Below are 19149 nucleotides of genomic sequence, written 5' to 3'. Positions count from 1 at the left end.
ACTTGCTAGATCTGCTCAAAGGCTATCCAATTTAGCATGCTGATAGTGCCATGCAACATGATGGAGGGTATCCTCAATGGGAATTTGAGATTTTGTTGATGGCCACAGCTAAGCTGATGTTGCACTGGAAAAAACATGGAAAAGGTTACATAACATCTTAATTGGCCATGATCTGAGAGTATTCCTTATTTAGTTGGTTTTAGGATCATCGGCCTCATTATTGGAAGAAATGTGTTTTATTCTTTGAAACTTTCTCTTCCGACGTTTTATTATTTAAGTTACAATTGCACAATTGAGTGGCGGAAATTAAAATGGAGAATGTTCTATAATGCGCAGACAATACATAGAATTTGCAGTGCAGAAGGAGGCCATTCAGCCCATTAAGTTTGCACCAGCCCTTGGAAAGAGCACCCTACTTTAGCCCATGCCTCCACCCTATACCTCATAACTCAGTAACCCCACCTAACCTTTTGGACTCTATAACGGTCAATTTCTGCTCTGCTGGTTTACCACCCAAATAGTGAAATTACCTCCAATATGAATTACAATATTGATGGTATTTGACTGGGCAACAAAACTCATGAACTCAAATAGTTTTCACCATCTAGAACTATTGGTCCCTCTGACTCCAGCCCCTTGTGCATTCCCCTTCCATTATCACATCACTCGACGCTCTGCTTCAGCAGTCTAAGCTCCGCACTCTGGAATCTTCTCCCTCAGTCCCTGCAATTCCTTAATTCCCATTCCTCCTTAACCCCCCCCCCCCCCCCTTTGACCAAGCTTTCTGTCACCCTTTTTAGAATGTACTTTGTTTATTACACCTCTCCTATGTCATGTTTTTTTTCTAACATAAAGTGATGTATAACTGGCACACAGTAAATGGCCTGTGAAACAATTGTGGAGAAATGCGTCAATAGAAGGCAGTTGGGCTATTGTCATGCAAGAGTGCCTTTAAGAAATGGATGTGTAAGCAATGTACCTTTAAGAAAACAGTGATGTCAGAGAGTGGGTGGGGCTGGGCTTTAGTCAGCCATTTTGCAGGTTTTTAGTTTCAGTTTTAAAAGCATTGTCTGTGTGTTTCCAGAGAGCTGCAAGTTTTGCAGTTTGGTTTTGCTGAGAGCAGCTAAAAGGTGCCTGGCTGGTTTTGCTGAGAGCAGTTTAAAAGTAGAAAGCCAGTTTTCAACAGTCTCTGCCATTCTACAGAAAATATATATATCCTTTAACCTGATGTGATACTATTTAAAGGTGTTAAGTCTCTTGGAAGTTTGAAGGAACATTTTAAGGAATTATTTACTGTTGCAATATTTTCTGAGTTATCTTTGAAGTAAGGGGTGTTAAGAGATCCAATGTTTATTTCAGATGTTAAGCTGAGTTCATGGAATAAACAGTGTTTTGTGTTTAAAAACCCACGTGTCCCATTACGGGGGAACCACCAGTTCGCCCCAGGAAGAACAGGTGGAGGGTTTTCGGGGTGGCACAGGGCAGGCATACGAAAGTTGGGGGACCTGTTTGTGGGCGGGAAGTTCGCGAGCTTGGGTGAGCTGGAGGAGAAGTACGGGCTCCCGCCGGGGAACACCTTCAGGTACTTACAGGTAAGGACGTTTGCCAGACGGCAGGTGGTGGAATTCCCACGGCTACTGCCACACACAGTACAGGACAGGGTGCTCTCGGTATTGGGGGGGGGGTGGGGGGGGGGAGTGGGGAAGATTTCGGAAACTTACCAGGTGATGCAGGAGGAGGAGGAGGCCTCGGTGGTGGAGTTGAAAGGTAAGTGGGAGGAGGAGTTGGGAGAGGAGATCGAAGAGGGGACGTGGGCAGATGCCCTAGGGAGAGTGAACTCTTCCTCTTCATGCGCGAGGCTCAGCCTCATACAGTTTAAGGTGCTGCACAGGGCACACATGACCGGGACAAGGATGAGCAGGTTCTTTGGGGGTGAGGACAGGTGTGTTAGGTGCTCAGGGAGCCCAGCAAATCGCACCCATATGTTCTGGGCATGCCCAGCGCTGGAGGAATTTTGGAAGGGCGTAGCGAGGACGGTGTCGAGGGTGGTAGGATCCAGGGTCAAACCGGGCTGGGGGCTCGCAATATTTGGGGTGGCAGAGGAGCCGGGAGTGCAGGAGGCGAAAGAGGCGGAATTCTAGCCTTTGCGTCCCTGGTAGCCCGGCGAAGGATTCTTCTTCAGTGGAAAGATACGAGGCCCACAAGCGTGGATTCCTGGATCAGCGATATGGCAGGGTTCATTAAATTGGAGAGGGTGAAATTCGCCTTGAGAGTGTCGGTACAAGGGTTCTTTAGGCGGTGGCAACCGTTCTTAGACTTTCTGGCAGAACGATAGACATTGGTCAATGGCAGCAGCAGCTCGGGGGGGGGGGGGGGGGGGGTTTACTTTATTTTTGTTTATGTTATTTACACTGGAAGGGTCTGAGGGGGTGTATACACCTGTTGTCTTAAGTCGGGGTGTTAATGTTAATTTATTATTTATGTACAGGGGGGTTTGGGGGGTTGCTTTTTTAGATTGTGTTTTGTACTTAACCCTGTTGGATTCTTTTTTCTTTCTCATTTTGTTATTGATATTTTATGAAAACCTTTAATAAAAATTTTTTTTTTTTAAACCCACGTGTCCATAATTGTAATCCCACACCGAGGGAAAAAGCCGTGTGCTCGGAAAAGCAACAAATCCATTAAAGGGAGAGGTTGGTTGAACTCCATGATACATTTTGGGGTTCTGAAAAGCCTCGCCCATAACACCATTGAAATATTTAGGAATAATTTTGGAAAAGTTCATGGCGGTCAGTAGAAATTGTTACTATAGCTAATTTAGTTATTTTATAGTTGAACCTTGTTTTAAGTTATGGTCATCCCCTGTGCTGTTACCATGGTGTGATTCTAACTATACCACCGCTAATTAGATCAATATCAAGAGAACATATACCAGTTTGTCAGAACCGATTGAAAAATAGACATTCTTTCAAACTGTCCCTACCTATTTCTCTCGCTACTATCACCCTGGGCTGTTGACCAATTTTGGATATTGATGGACAGGAGCTATCTGGCTATCGCTGCCTTTCAAGCTACTAACCGGATTGTCAAGACGGAGGTGAAAAACACTCCAGGCAGATGAACTGAAGATACGACATGGGGTCTACCTGACCTTGAGGCTGTGAAATCAAGCCATAATTTTGAAGGAGATAAGTAAGGAGTCAACTTGTTCCATCCACAGTTCAAATTATTAGAGCAGTGGAGAAACTGGTGACATTTAAAAGTGTCTGAGATGCATTGATGGAAACAATCTAGCGAATGTGAAACACCAGAGTGCTATTGAGCTATTGGTTTTGATAAGATAGTGGGGGAAATTGACTTCTGGCCCATTTAGGATGATGAAATGAGTATCTACCACACAGTTTGACAATTGGCCTGTGTGCTGAATGACCTTCTCTCTATATTGTCTGATATTCTGTATTCTCTGATCCATTTTTAAAATTTCAGGAGATGCAATACAGAGGCTTAAAATTGAAGAAATAAAAAATAGCTTGCAACCAATTTAACAAGAAAGTTAATTGAAAAATGCACTACGCAAATAATTTGGGCAGTTCAATCCCTCAGTCCATCGTGATTTGTTTGTTCATTCCAATCATTCCAATCCCGGCTACTGCGTTTTCTCTCATTAGGTATCCAGCCAAATGTCAGCCTTATTTTGAGTTGCTGCTTTCAGATGTATGTTTGCCATCATTTGGTTTTGTGCCCTTAAACAGATTGTTTGCCACGTGATGTACATAAATTCTTCATGTGCCCAAGTGCTCTGACTTGTATGTTCATTTTTTTGATGCTTATTCATGGCTTCAAATCTGTCAGAGTTGGAAAGTTTGGTCTAAAGCATCTTGTCAATTACCAGTTTTCAAATAATCAAATAGCTTATTTATAACGAACACCAATCTCGGCCTTTGAAATAATTTTGCATTGCATCCCTGAATTCCTTCATTTCGTTAAAGGCTGATAGTGTTTTTTGTGAATAAGATGCAAACTCTGTTGTCATTACCGATTATTTTGTTTTAATCAACAATTTCCATGACACAATTTAATTTGGGGTTGTGAGCTAAAAGCACTGCCGTTTTACAGGTTTACATTGATTTTAATGATGGAGATAAAAATTAAAAAGTATTTCATAGAACATAGAACATACAGTGCAGACGGAGGCCATTCGGCCCATCGAGTCTGCACCGACCCACTTAAGCCCCCACTTCCACCCTATCCCCGTAACTCAATAACCCCATCTAACCTTTTTTGGACACTAAGGGCAATTTAGCATGACCAATCCACTTAACCGGCACGTCTTTGAACTGTGGGAGGAAACCTGAGCACCCAGAGGAAACCCACGCAGACACGAGGAGAACGTGCAGACTCCGCACAGACAGTGTTCCAGCGGGGAATCCAACCTGGGACCCTGGCGCTGTGAAGCCACAGAGCTAGCCACTTGTGCTACCGTGCTGCCCCTAGTCCTTTGTAGTTTCTTCCTAGTTACTATTGTTAAAAAAAATTTAATTGCTCCAAACTGAGAAGTAACCTATGGGAATAAAGAAATATTGTGGGCTGAATTTTCACAAAAAATACCCAAGTGCCATTTTGGGCACGGAAATCGGTGCGAAACACACCGGCTGTTCCGGCGCGATTCCGATCGCAATCCTCCCCCACTTAATCATTTTTTGGGAGGGGGTGTGATTTGCACTGACATCAACATTGAGATGGGTGCGGCCTAAACACTCCAGCATGTCCAGCGATCTGCAGTCCCCCACCCCTTCCCCCACCCAGTCACCGGCATTAGGCGCTCGATCGCCAATTTCAGAAGACCCCCCCCTGTCAAAATCATCGCCATTACCCCCTCCTTCCAATCATCAGCATCAGGCAGCGCTGCTAATCACCGGTATCCGTGCCCCCCCCCCTCCAGGTGTCGCTAAACTCTTCTCCTCATGCCCCGTCCCCTGTCAGGTCCAGCCCCCGTCAGGTCCCACTCCTTGGCACTGTCCCTTAGTAATTAGCTGCCAGGGCACTGCTCTGCCATGTCGCTAGCCACCCATGACTTACAATGGCCTCCAAGCCCTCATGTGGTCATCACGTCTGGTCTCTGTTTGTGGAGACTCGTTTTGATTCACAGTGGCATTGCATTGCACCAGCAGTTGGGAGTATTGCAGGAGCTGGGAGAATCTAATTTAAAACAGATCTTGCATATTTGAATTAAGATTAAAATATGCTCAGGGCATGAACCAGATTACATCTGCTGGGAGGGCCCGGGAACATTGCGAACTGCTTTGTGCCTGATGCAAATCCTATTTGGAATCTGCTAAATCAGAGTCGGCCTCAGCTCCAGGGACCCGGGTTCAATTCCTGCCTCAGGTTGGAAAAATAGTCAATTATAATGACGTAGTCCCTGCCGAGTGCATGAAAAAAGTCCAAACCCACCTTTGCCCAGGGGGGCGTTACCAACTTATGGGGCTGAAGCGTCTCAGGGGGTTGCGCCGGCTGAAACCTTTGGCAGGTGGGGCAGTTGATCACCATGTTGCCGATGTCGTCGCAGATGCCCAGCCAGTACACAGCTTCCCGGGCCCTCCGCCTGCACTTTTCAACCCCGAGATGGCCTTCGTGCAATTGTTCGAGGACAAGCCGGTGCATGCTGTGTGGGATCACTATCCGATCCAGCTTTAGGAGGACACCATCAACGACGGCCATGTTGTCCCGGATATTATAGAATTGTGGGCACTGCCCCTTGAGCCACCCTTCCGTCATGTGGCGCATCACACGTTGTAGAAGGGGGTCAGCCGCAGTCTCACGGCGAATGTGGGCCAGACGTGCATCAGTAGCCGGCAGATTGGCCGATGTGAAGGCGTCGACTTGTGCGTCGACCTGACAAACGAACCACCCCGATTTGGGCGGTGTGCTCACTGCTCTGGACAGGGCATCCGTGATGATGAGGTCCTTTCCCGGGGTGTAGACAAGTTGGTAGTCGTACCTCCGGAGCTTGAGCAGAATGCGCTGGAGGCGAGGGGTCATCTCGTTGAGGTCCTTTTGTATGATGCCGACCAGGGGGCGATGGTCGGTCTCCACGGTGAACTGCGGAAGACCATACATATAGTCGTGGAATTTATCGATGCCGGTTAACAAACCCAGGCACTCCTTTTCAATCTGCGCATAGCGCTGTTCTGGGGGGGTCATGGCCCGCGAGGCATAGGCGACCGGGGCCCATGATGCAGTGTCGTCCCGTTGCAGGAGTACCGCCCCAATGCCGGACAGCCGGAGGGGCTGTTTATCACAGGGCTAAATCGCTGGCTTTGAAAGCAGACCAAGGCAGGCCAGCAGCACGGTTCAATTCCCGTACCAGCCTCCCCGAACAGGCGCAGGAATGTGGCGACTAGGTGCTTTCACAGTAACTTCATTTGAAGCCTACTTGTGACAATAAGCGATTTTCATTTCATTTACATTCATTTCATCAGTCGAGATCGTTGTGTCTCGAGTAGTGTCGAAGAACGCCAATCACCGGTGCGGTGGTGAGCTTGATCTTGAGCTCCTCTCATTCCTTCTGGTGTGTGGGCAGCCACTGGAATTCCGTAGTCTTTACCAGGTGGCGAAGAGCCGTTGTGGGAGAGCCAAGGTTGGGAATGAACTTCCCCAGGAAGTTGGCCATCCCGAGAAAGCTTAGCACTGCCTTCTTGTCTGCCGGCTGCAGCATGGCTGCAATAGCTGCCACTTTGTCGGCATCCGGACGCACCCCTGACCGGGATATGTGGTCCCCCAGAAACCTGAGCTCAGTTTGGCCAAAAGAACACTTGGCTCGGTTGAGGCGCAGACCGTGATCTCGTATCCGAGCAAAGACACGCTGGAGATGACTGATGTGCTCCTGTGGTGTGGTGGACCAGATGATGACGTCGTCAACATAGACGTGCACCCCTTCGATGCCCTCCATCATCTGTTCCATGATTCGATGAAACACCTTGGATGCAGAGATGATGCCAAACGGCATCCTATTGTAGCAGTAACTGCCAAAGGGAATGTCGAAAGTGCACAGCTTCCTGCTGGACTGATCCAGCTGGATCTGCCAAAAACCCTTTGAGGCATCAAGCTTGGTAAAAATTTTGGCCCGGGCCATTTCGCTCGTGATCTCTTCCCGTTTGGGTATGGGGTAGTGTTCCCTCATGATGTTATTGTTCAGGTCTTTCGGGTCGATGCAGATCCGGAGCTCGCCGGAGGGCCTTTTTACGCACACCATGGAGCTGACCCATGGCGTAGGCTCCGTGACCCGAGAAAGCACTCCTTGGTCCTGCAGATCCTGCAGCTGCTGCTTGAGGCGGTCCTTGAGTGGTGCAGGGACTCTACGAGGTGCGTGCATTACCGGGGTGGCGTCCGGTTTGAGCCGTATTCTGTAAGTGTAGGACAGTGTGCCCATGCCCTCGAAAACCTCCTGGTTGTGGGCGAGGAGCGAGTGGAGCTGCGCCCTAAAGTCTGCATCCGGGAAATCGGACATGCCTTCTGGAGACAGAGAGTGTACCCGCTGAACGAGGTGGAGGATCTTGCACGCCTGTGCGCCTGGCAGAGAGTCCTTCGAGGATCCAACTATCTCAAAAGACAGTGTGGCTGTGTATGAATCGAGCTGGCAGGACCCCATGGCCGGGATAACATTACCGTTGGAATCGACCAACTGACAGTGGGATGGCCGAATCGGTGGTTTGACCTTCAAGGTGTGGAAGGCTGACCATGCAATGATATTGGCGGAGGCACCAGTGTCTAAGCGGAATGTGATTGGTGATCGGTTGACCGTTAGGGTGGCACACCATTCAGCGCTCGGATTACCGCTAAGCACTGGCATCGGCTGATGGGTCCTACTTGGGGACATCCGATTTCTGTCTATTACCGCAACGCGGAAGGGTTCCTGGTCATCGGTATCACCGGTCTGTATGTCGTCAGGATATGACTCGGTGTATGGAGGCTGAATGGCCCGCACGTCCCTGCGAGGCTGGCGGAATTGCGGAGCGTTGGCAGGTTGAGCTGCTCGATAGCAGGCAGCGTAGTGGCCCATCCTGCCACAGCGGAGGCATTGTCGAGTTTTGGCTGGTCATTGCCGCTTTAAGTGTGCGGATCCACAGTTGCCGCACGTCGTGACGTCATGGCGTTCGTTGCGCCACCGCGCATGTGTGGTGCGGTCCTGCGTAGAGCGCGCCTGCGCATCACGTCCCTCTGCGTCGATGTCCCCTCTTTTGGCGCATTCAAGTGTGGGAGGCCTCGGAAAGCGCGCAAAATGGCCATGCTCGTCCGGGCCGCGGGCCGGGAGGAACTGGATCGACTGGACCTGCTCGGCCTCGTAGGACCCCTGTTGTGCCGATTCGGCCGCCTGGAATTGGGAGTAGCGGCTGGTCGCATTTTCTTGGAGGTCGCAGGTTTCGATGGCGGTGGCTAGGGTGAGGCACTTTATTTTGAGGAGCTGCTGGCGTAGGGTGTCCGAGGTGACCCCAAAAACTATCTGATCCCGAATCATGGAATCGGAGGTGGCCTCATAGCCGCAGGACTGCGCGAGGATACGGAGGTGTGTCAAAAAAGATTGAAAAGGCTCATCCTTACCCTGCAGGCGCTGCTGGAAGAGGTACCTCTCTAAGCTCTCATTCACTTTGACGCTGAAGTTTTGCTCAAATTTTAGAAGGACTGTCTTGTACTTCGTCTTGTCCTCGCCTTCCGCGAATGCCAGGGAGTTGTAGATGTGGATGGCGTGTTGCCCCGCCGTGGAGAGGAGGAGGGCGATCTTACTGGTGTCCGATGCATTCTCCCTATCTGTGGCTTCTAAGAAGAGCTGGAAGCGCTGTTTAAACAGCTTCCAGTTGACGCTTGGACGATTTGGAGCGGCTGCGGCGGGCTGATGGCATCCATGGCGCAGGATGGCGGATCTCTGAAGAGGTGCAGGTAGGTCTCACAGTCGCTGGTGAGTTTCCAGGCCTGGTATCATGTCGTGTTGGGTGTTCCGATACATGAACGAACCAACACGGTTGTAGATGGTTCAACTCTGTTTTATTATTCTGTACAATAACAACTGTTAACTTCTGGCTGTGGTTCATACTTCACCAGTTAACCTGTGGACCCAGCTCTAGCATTATCTTAGAGAGGCACTCAGCACATGGTGTGTGTCTAAGTGGCACGCTGTGAGCTCTATGCTCTGAGCTATCTCCTGGTAGAATGAGCGGGAACTGTGGTGTTCCCTGTTTTATGCTGCGTGTGCTTGGGTGATTGGCTGTGATGTGTGTGTGTTGATTGATCCGTCTACCTGTCCATCAGTGTGTGTGTGATTGCACCATGATATGTTAATATGGATATCATGACACATCCCAGTGTGTCATGTTCTCTAATTCAAGACATTGTGAGAACCTCAATAATTGTCACTGCTCGGTGATTCTGTTCTCTGCATCGTCTCTGAAAACTGAGTTAATTCTCTTTTATTGTTAATTTATATAAATATATGAACATATTTTGCAAAGGCTTTTCAGGATACCAACAAACAGTTTAATTAAACATATCCCAAAAACATTTATTTATTCTTTATTTGCCACAAAAGATTAATTTGTTGAAGATTTACTTGATCAGCAGAAGTAATGCAAGTCTAGTCAGAACATTGATTCCATTGTAGGTTGATAAAATTAAATAACATTGTGCCAGTTTTTTTAAACATCTGTTTATTGAAAACTATTTCATTTATAGCAATACAGCAATATAAATGGATGCTATAAGTTACGATACAAAAGGAACATGTTCAACAGTTAAAAATACATCCAAACCTAACCCCCCCCACCCCCACCCCCCACAACAATTAACTAAACCCTTTCCCAGCAACTACCTCTATAAAAAAGGAAATGAATGGCTTGCCATCTGAAGTAGAAGCCCTGCACCAACCTCCTAATGGTGTACTTGACCTTCTCCAAATATAAAAATCCCGAGGGACTGGGTGGAGAAGGAGATCTCCACCCAAGCACTCGCCTCCGGGCTATTAACAAGACAAAGACGAGGACATCCACCTTCACCCCCATCTGCAGCACCAGTGAGTCAGGTACCCCGCAAATGGTCACCAACGGACAAGGCTCCAGTTCAACATTAAGAATCTCTGATAAAAGGAGACCCCAAAACATAACAACTTGGTGCACAGCCAGAACATATAAGTATGATTAGCTGGCCCCCGAGAACACCGCTCGCAACTGTCATTAACCCCCGAAAAAAAGTCCACTCATCCTCGCCTTAGTCAGATGAGCCTTGTGCACCACCTTGAACTGGATCAAACTGAGCCGACCACAGAAGGACGTGGAGTTTACCCTGTTGTATCCCGCAGTGTTGCGAGCCAGGTAGATCCCAGAAGCAGGGTCTCCCGGCTTTTGTCGGCCACGCTGTGCCATGACAAACTGCTTTTCGGGTGCAGCGTGGCCATTGGATCTCGCCCTATATTTAATGGAAGGCAGTACTGGAATCAAACACGTAGAATAGCACCATTGGCTGCTTGATTCCTGTAAAAAAAAAAAAAAATTCATAAAATGTAAGGGTCACTGGCAAGGCCAAAGTTTGTTGCCCATCTGTAATATTCCTTGAGAAGGTGCTGAACTACCTCCTTGTATCACTGCATCATGCTGTTAGGGAGGGACTTCCTAGTATCTGGCTCAGTGACAGTGGGGGAACAGCGATATTGCTCAAAGTCAGGATGGTGTGTGACTTGAGAGGGGAATTTGCAGGTCCCGCAACGTATTAGGCTGCTTTCTGGGATGGCGGGATTGTCATATGAGACGGTTATGTTCATTGGAGTACAGAAGAGTGAGGGGATTTCATAGAAACTTAAATATTCTAACAGAATTTGTTGGGAGATTCAGAAAGAATGTTCTCAATGGTGGGGGAGTCAAGAACTAGGGGTCATAGATGGAGGATAAGGGGTAACTCTTTTAGGATTGAGGTGAGGAGAAATTTGTTCATCCCCGAGAATGGTGAATCTGTGGAATTCATTACCACAGAAAGTAGTTGAGGCCAAAACGTATTATTTCAAGAAGGAATTGGATATAGCACTTGGGGATAAAGGAATATGGGGGTGAAGGTGGGATCAGGATATTGAACTTGATGATCATCCATGGTAATGAATGGCGGAGGAGGCTCAAAGGGCTGAATGGCCTCCTACTTCTGTTTCCTATGTATCTTCTATCTACCCTTGTCCTTCTAGGTTTGAAAGGTGGTGTCAAAGGAGGCATGATCAGTTGCTGCACTGCATCTTGTATACAGAACACCCATCTGCTACCAAATGCCTGTGGTCGAGGGAGTGGGTCAAGCGGGGGCTGCTTTCTCCTGAAGGATGTCAATCTCCTTGAGTATTGTTGGAGCTGCACTCATCCAAGCAATTGGAGAGTATTCCATCACATACCTGACTATGCCTTGTAAATGATGAACAGGCTTTGGACGATCCAGACCTGAGTTACTTGTTGCAGAATTCCAAGTCTTTGACCTGCTATTGTCACTGTTTATATGGCAGATCCAGTTAAGTTTTTGGTCGGTGGCAACCTACAGGATATTGATATACAAATTATGAGATGTTATATTACTATTTTGTAAAAAAGTATTACTCTTTTTGTCTTGCCGAGTTGTGTTGAATTCTGATGAGAAATAGTCAAAGTCTTCCAGATGATGACAAAATGTTTCTTGAGTAATATATAATAAACAAGTGAGTTATTTCACTTCAATACTAAACTAGTAAAACAAATAAGTAAGTTTATATTAAATTAACAATTATAATAATACACTGCACTCTGATCTGATCACGTCCTCACTCTAGCTGTTCTCAGCACACACTCCTTAAGAAAAGAGTGGGAAACTCCTTTTTTAGGTCCTGTTAGTGTTGCCATCTAGTGATCATCTGTCTCTACTGACTTGACATTGCTTGAACTTGTATTAACACATACAGAGATCACTACATGAGCTAACATCTATTCTGTGCCGTGACTGATCACAGCTTACTGCATAGCACCGTCAAACTACAGTCAGCTTTTTTCAGGCATTCAACAGACAAGCCAGCGGCCTTCAAGGGGGCTGCCACTCAAAGTAACCTTTTTAGGTTTTTCTGCATATGTTTCACTTTGTTGTTTGTAAAATCATTACCCTCTGATTGAACCTTTAAAATTTTTCTGTTCACATTGCTGTTTAAAACATTTAATTCTGAGTGTTTTAACCTGTTTACAAGTACTTGAGAAGAAGAATGCCATTGAAATTGAAATTTTTTGACTTATTTTTTTAATACATTTTACATGACTTTCTCCTTGTGCAAAACTTTTGCAAAGGCTTTTCAGGATACCTGTGTTTGTAAAAGCAAGGTACATGACACTCTGGTGCCCAAGTGCAGTATCCCGATGTTGCAGTTGATTGGCTATTTATTTTAAACCTTCATCTGTAATTATGTTAGTATCACACATTCATGTGTGCAACATGAATAAAGTTCCCTGCAGTTTTGTAATTCCATCTGCTTCAAACTAGTGGGTCAGAGACCATTATACTTGAGTTGTTCATTTCTTTTGTAAACGTTAAAGCACTTAACTGTATTTTTATCTTTATTTGCAGGGATTACAAAAGTAACTCGGGACTGTAATCTCTTCACAACTTTGCAGTTATTACTGTCAATGGTTCTCAGGAAGATTGAAAAATAGTCTTTGGAAAAACTCAAAAGAGAATATTAAATCTGGAATGACCAGGGCAATGATGTTAGAGCTGTTGGACTACTTCAGAGTCATGAAGCAATTGCTTAAATAGGCAACTGAGCAAGTTATTTCTCGCAGCTAAAATGCATTTCAGTTATCTAAAAGGCTGACTGATGATCCATCACGCGTGCATAAGAGTCCTTCCTATTTATTTCCTTTGTTCCCATTTCTTTTATTTCATTATTTTGGCCCATGGACCATGATTGGGATGTGCCTTTAAGCAGAAGATTCAAAGTTGCAACAGCCTGCTTGCCAGGACATTGTGTTCCCAGCTTTAATATTTTGTACAGAAGAAGCCAAACTCCTCGGCACCAAGTGGACCTTAGGAACTAGCTTTGGAGAGAGTTGTTCAATTGGTTAACTGGTAACCGGTTTGTTGGCCAGGTACAGTGTTCTGTCTGACAATGGTCAGTGATTGGTTCCTGCATGATTCTTTCTGTGGGAACTTAGCAGAAATGTTGAGACTTAGGACGTAAAAGGATCTCTCTCTCTCCCTCTCGTTGAAGTGGAATAACGGCTCAATTGTTCTGAAAGCAGTGAGTGCCTGGCACATCTTTATTGTAAACCTGAAATTATGCTGAGTCCGAAGCCTAAGTAGACAACCTTGCAAGAGAAAATCATCTCAAGCCTAGAAAGGAGTAGTACCAAAACAAAAGCCTGAACTTCAGAAAGACATTGACTGGAAGTAATCCCTCAGACATCCTTATCCTTTTATTTTTATTTATATTTTCTTTCTCTTTCCACCCTTTCCTGTATGTCTATAGAGAGTGGGGTGAGTTAGGAAGGGGCTTGTGAAAGGGGTAGTAGTTAGTCCGTTATGTTTTCTGTCCATTTAATTATAATACTGTACATAATAAAGGGTTACCTGTGTTTTAAAGTTACAAACCTGGTGACTGGTGATTTATTGGGCTCAACCAAGGATCTTTGGTATTTGAAATAAAATCTAATTTCACCTGTGTTGCGATTCTGGGTCAAGAGGGGCTGGAATGGATTGTGCACTAGCCCAGGGTGGAATAACAAGTGAACAAGGGCAATAGCCATATTGGTACATTGAAGTTAGTTGTACAGCTTGGTCAGTTATTGAGTCAAATGGGGTATTTGATGTCTGGTGTGTGCTTTCCTAGCTGATTTCAGCTGGGGGAGTATTGGTGGTACTGTAATTGTTCACATTCCTCGGTTGGGTGGCGAACAGCCAGCCCAGGCTTCCTCTTCTGATCTGTCTCCATAACCCATCCTGGAAAATTGTGGGTGAAGGCAAAGTTTTGCTAAGCCGTGGCGACCTCTGTGGATTTAGAGGTGGCATGGCGGCACAGTGGTTAGCACTGCTGCCTCACGCCGACGGAGACCCAAGTTCAATTCCGGCATTGGGTGACTGTGTGGAGTTTGCATGGTCTCCCCGTGTCTGCATGGGCTTCCTTTGGGTGCTCTGAATTCCTCCCACAGTCCAAAGATGTGCAGGTTAGGTGGATTGACCATGCTAAATGGTCCCTTCGTGCTCAAAGTTTAGGTGGAGTTACGGGTTTACGGGGGAGTAGGCCTAGGTAGGGTGCTCTTTCAGAGAGTTAGTGCAGAGTCGATGGGCCAAATGGCCTCCTTCTGCACAGTAGGGATTCTATGATAGACTCACTGTGTTGGCTCATACTAAAGGATGGTCATTTTGAAGGAAATGACGAAAGCTTTCTGGCACTTTTGAAACCACTGTCAAAGTAAATTTGATTTCAACCTTTATTTAAAACTCTTCCAAGAAAAGCCCTGTTTTAAATAAAGATCAAAATCAAGACAGTAAATTATTTTGCACAATACAACAATGTGACAAGCGTGGAGCTTTGATTTATCCATTAATTTTGGGAATGCTTCACTGTCAGTAGCTAAAGCCATATCTATAAAGATGCAATATAAATGTAACTTGTTCTTGTTCTAATTAAAGTTCAAACACTTTTCCTGGGTTTCTTTGATTAAAACCATCAACTGTGTAAATTTGCTCCTCTGATTAGAAAATAGCCCTTTTTGTGAAAGTTTAAAAATAGCTCAGCAGGTTCTGTACCAAAGGAAATATAAATTAAGGTTTTTTGTACACTTTGTCAAAATGCGTTGTCAGTCTTTTGAACGAGAAAGCCCCGTTGCCCTTTTAAAAGTTGATTCACGAAGTGATGTCCTATTTCTGAAATTTAAATTGATGGATTGCATCGGGAAGGATTTTGGTTCGGAGAATAACTTCAGTGCAAATATGGGCTAATTGGCAGCTCCACAGCCAGGGTCCTACCAAAAACGTACATATGAACCTGAATATATTGTTGTATTGTGCTTCAAACAGCCGACCATTACCAATTGTTTAAAGTTCTGTTGCACTGTGATCTATTCAGCTGAAATGGCTGTTTTGGTTTGAAATCCATGGAAACGTTTTAATTAAACCATGCTTCCATTTTCAGAATGGTGCATATATTGATGCAGTATTTTCCTAATGAAGGAACTTGTCACATACAGTATTGAATAATCATGCCTTTTCCATGAATTTGAACCATTTACTTAAAAGAGCAGAATGGCCATTTTGTCTGATCTTTTTATTTTGCGTGGCAGAGGGCTAAAGGGCACTTAGGGATGGGCAACAAAACTAAACTCTGATACAGATATATAGTATGCACAATGTACACAGGTGAAGTGAAAAATATTCCCTGTTCCTTGTTCTATTTCGGTCTTTCCATATGCAGCCTCTTTGATTTCTTTGCGGTGTTTTCTCAGCCAAGAACATTCCACAGCCATGTGACAATGCTGACACTCTGCTTCACTGGTCCTCTCCATTAAAGTCTTCCAATTGTATCATACTATGTTCCTGTCACATTGTTTCTTCACTTTAAACTGAAGGTACACAAGATAAAATAACAATGTGTCTGAATGGATCTCTGCGCAGCCACAAACAGCATGCTAAATTTGTTGGAGGGATTATTTTCTACATCGCATTCATTATAATCTTCGCAGGCGATAGGAATATCCAAGAGGGTGACCTGCAACAAAGAGAAATAATTTCCTCGGTAACAATTATGTTGTTCCCCACTTAGAGCCTTGCTTTGGAAGAAAGTGTTACATCATTAGGCGATGCCATGTGTATTGCAACATCTGTTTTGTAACTGGTTTCTGTTGTGCCTAGTTTAGCAGCTAATTTTACATAGTGTCATGTAATTTCAGAGACTTGCCAAGTAAAATAATGGCCTTGTAAATGTGCTCACATGATAAAAAAAATGAGTGCAGGAAAATTAGGCAGCAGCCTAGTCTCGTGAATTAGTTGCTCTGTTATGCTGATTGTAATTAAATACATTGGACATCATTCATTATTTCGCTCAGCTCCCACACAAAATACTTAACTCATCGTTGTACTGCATTAATATTAATGGTGGGTTTTAATGAGATCCACTGTAACTTGAACTGCATCTAAGCTCTCAAGTGATGATTTGCTGCTATCTTGAAATTTCTTAGTAGTGATTAAATATTAAATACACAGGTCCAGATCCAACTAGATACAGCACTGAATCACAAAACTAGTATATCATCTCATGATCTTATAGCATTAAGGTAGAATAGTAAATACAGATGATCTACCTCAGATGACATAATTCCTACCATTCTGTATTTATAATCATCCTGACCCATTGTGCATCCTTACGCAACAGTGCACTCCTCCAATGTTGCAGGTTACATGTGTGCTTTATGGATCTCACTGACACCTTGGACATTGTCAGTTGCACCTGCCCTTAAAACTGTGGAAATTCTCCAGTAGAAATTTCTCCCACAAAAAGGTTGTGTGCATTTGTTATATATTTGTTGTTGCTGCAAAGAGAAAAAGAAGTAGAGGTGCCATGCTTTAAGTTTGTAAAAACATAGTGCAGGGTTTATTAAGAGATGTTGCTTCTACAGGGTAAGATGGTGAACTGCCCAAAGCCCGCAAAACGTTCCGCCGATGTCACTGCATAACACATGACAATTCACCAGCCAATAGTGTTACTTAAATACATAAGACCCTTCCCGCTTTACTCCTTTAGTGCCAAAGACACTTAAACAACAGATCCAACACAGTATTCATTACATTCCATCATCATGTTATTAATACATTTTTATCAGTAAGAAAGTCTCTTTGGCGGACGTCTGTCTCGTTTAGGTAATATCCAATGTTCAGGAATTTGGCTCTTTGCTATCATGGAAGTACCTTTCTATTCACTTGTTAGTTACTTGTGAAACTAATTCAGCATCTGATTTGATCATTACTGCAGCAATGGATCTGAGTTCTGTCGTATCACTGTCCGTGTACTCCGATGTGAATATTTCTGGTGAAGACTGTGCTTTCACTTCGTGAAGCTAATAACTGGTCAGCGTGCTGGTGCCAAACTTGATCATGATCTGTTTGAACTGTGTAGGATACCGGACCTGTTTTGTCTAGAATGGTGGCTGAAGTCCATTTTTCACTCGTGGCACAATTTCAAGCTAAAACCCATTCATTACAGTTAAAAGCTGTTCCAACCTTTAATAATTCTCAGAAGACCCATGAGGATGACCCAATTGATCTCCCCCTGGGGCTCATGTAATATATAGAAACGTACATAGAAAATAGAAGCAAGAGGAGATTATTCGGCCCTTTAAGCCTGCTCCACCGTTCACTATGATCATGGCTGATAATACGAGCTGCCCATCAGATGGGGCACTCAACCTTTAGAAGCTAGCCCGGTCTGGGACCGGCATGATCGGTAGTACCGGTTGAGATTTATGTGCTGTATGCCGCATTGCAACCTTTTCTTTTGATTATCAATAAACCTCCATTTGGATCACCTTCTTGGATCTACTGAGTGTTTAAATAACAATTTTTTGTTCGATGCTGTCGCCTGACAATTTTCAAAGTTGTAGATGGTGTGAAGCGATCGCATTGCATTCTCAATTTCCTCTTGATTAGTAGCATCACTGGTGAACTTTGCCTGGTTGAGTGCACAAAATTTCGATATGACATTAGAAAGTTGTTAACACGTTTTCTTTTAAATGTATTTTATTACAAACATGTATCAAAACGGGTTACAGCAAATAAACACCCCGGGAAATATACCTCCCAGCAATCAACTATAGTCTGTACAAACTTTTTCTCCTTTTCACCCTCTTTCCCCCCCCTCCTCCTGCGACGAACAGCTCCTCCAACACGGTCATAAACATCGCCCACCTTTTCTCAACCCCCCCCTTAACTCATACCTTATCTTCTCCAACCGCAGGAAGTCGTACAGGTCCCCCAACCAAGCCGCTACCTCGGTGGCAATGCCGACCGCCACTCCAGCAAAATTCGCCGCCATGCAATCAGAGAGGGCAAAGGCCACGATACTGCCTTCCTCCTCTCCATGAGCTCCGGCTTCTCTGAAACCCCAAATATCGTCACCAAAGGGTCCGTGTCCACTTCCTCCTCCACTGTCTTGGCTAAGACCGCAAACATTCCCGCCTAGAATCTTTCCAATTTTTCGGAACCCCAAGTTGTTAACACCTAGGTAGAGAACCTTAATCTCTCAATACCTTTACTCCATGTTTGAGCGATTGCACAAAGCGATCGGCCAACCTGTTGGTTGATGAGTGATATGGACAGATTTAATATGGTGGATAACAATCCCCTTCAAGTAATCTTGGAACACTGAGTCCCCTTATCACTCACAAGTTGCTCTGACTTTCTGAACACCTCATCTAGTCTCTCAGCTGTCTGTTTGGTTGTTGTGGACGTCATGATTGCGACTTCTGGCCATTTTGAGTGTGCGTCAACCATCACTAGGAACATATCCCCTCAATTGGGCTAGCATAGTCAATATGAATTCTCTGCCATGACTGTGTGGGCCATTCTCATGATGCAAAGGTTTCAGGAGTAGGGTATTGCTTAATATATTGCAGAATTAGTGTAGCCCCACTTTCTCCTCAACTTGGGCATCTACTCCCGGCCAACAGAAGTAGCTGCATGCCAACTCCTTCTTCCTAAACAAACCAGGATTCCTTCATGTAGGTGTTCAAGGATTCTGTTTCGTAGAAACAGCAGAATGATCACTCTTAATACCCCACAGCAGAACTCCACTCTGAACTGTGAACTCAAGACATCCAGTGATGTCGGGCTTGAGGTCTGGATTCCTTCAGTGCACATTTGTTAAAGTGCCTTTTTGGATCATATCCATAACCTTCCCCATCACAGGATCGATTCTTATCCACCTTTGCACTTGAGATGGAGTTATCGCTACATTTTCAACATGAGAGAGATAAGATATTTACAAAATTTTATAAAATTCTTGTTTGACGTCATGATCTTGTTTCACTTGTACTGGCAGTCTAGATGAAGTGTTCCCATTTGCATACTTTTCTGACTTCCGATATTGGATGTCATAATCGTATACTGACAAGATCAAAGACC

The 19149-nt window shown here is 44.9% G+C and overlaps 1 protein-coding gene across 7 annotated transcripts in view; it reads left to right on the top strand.

The window, feature by feature from the left end:
* The window catches only part of tbc1d22a (TBC1 domain family, member 22a), a 517208-nt gene that overhangs the window by 474003 nt on the left and 24056 nt on the right, over positions 1 to 19149 (top strand). The window contains exon 14 of one of the 7 annotated variants that reach the window (XM_072471463.1): positions 12604 to 12761. The exons of the other annotated variants lie outside the window; for them this stretch is intronic. Coding sequence (XP_072327564.1) covers positions 12604 to 12618 — 15 coding nt within the window. The 3' untranslated portion in view covers positions 12619 to 12761. Of the gene's footprint in view, positions 1 to 12603; positions 12762 to 19149 lie in introns of those variants that run through there. 7 annotated transcript variants of the gene reach the window in all.

This window comes from Scyliorhinus torazame, chromosome 13 (genome assembly GCF_047496885.1).
Source record: "Scyliorhinus torazame isolate Kashiwa2021f chromosome 13, sScyTor2.1, whole genome shotgun sequence".
Lineage (NCBI taxonomy): Eukaryota > Metazoa > Chordata > Chondrichthyes > Carcharhiniformes > Scyliorhinidae > Scyliorhinus > Scyliorhinus torazame.
This window is presented reverse-complemented; position numbering and strand designations above follow the sequence as displayed.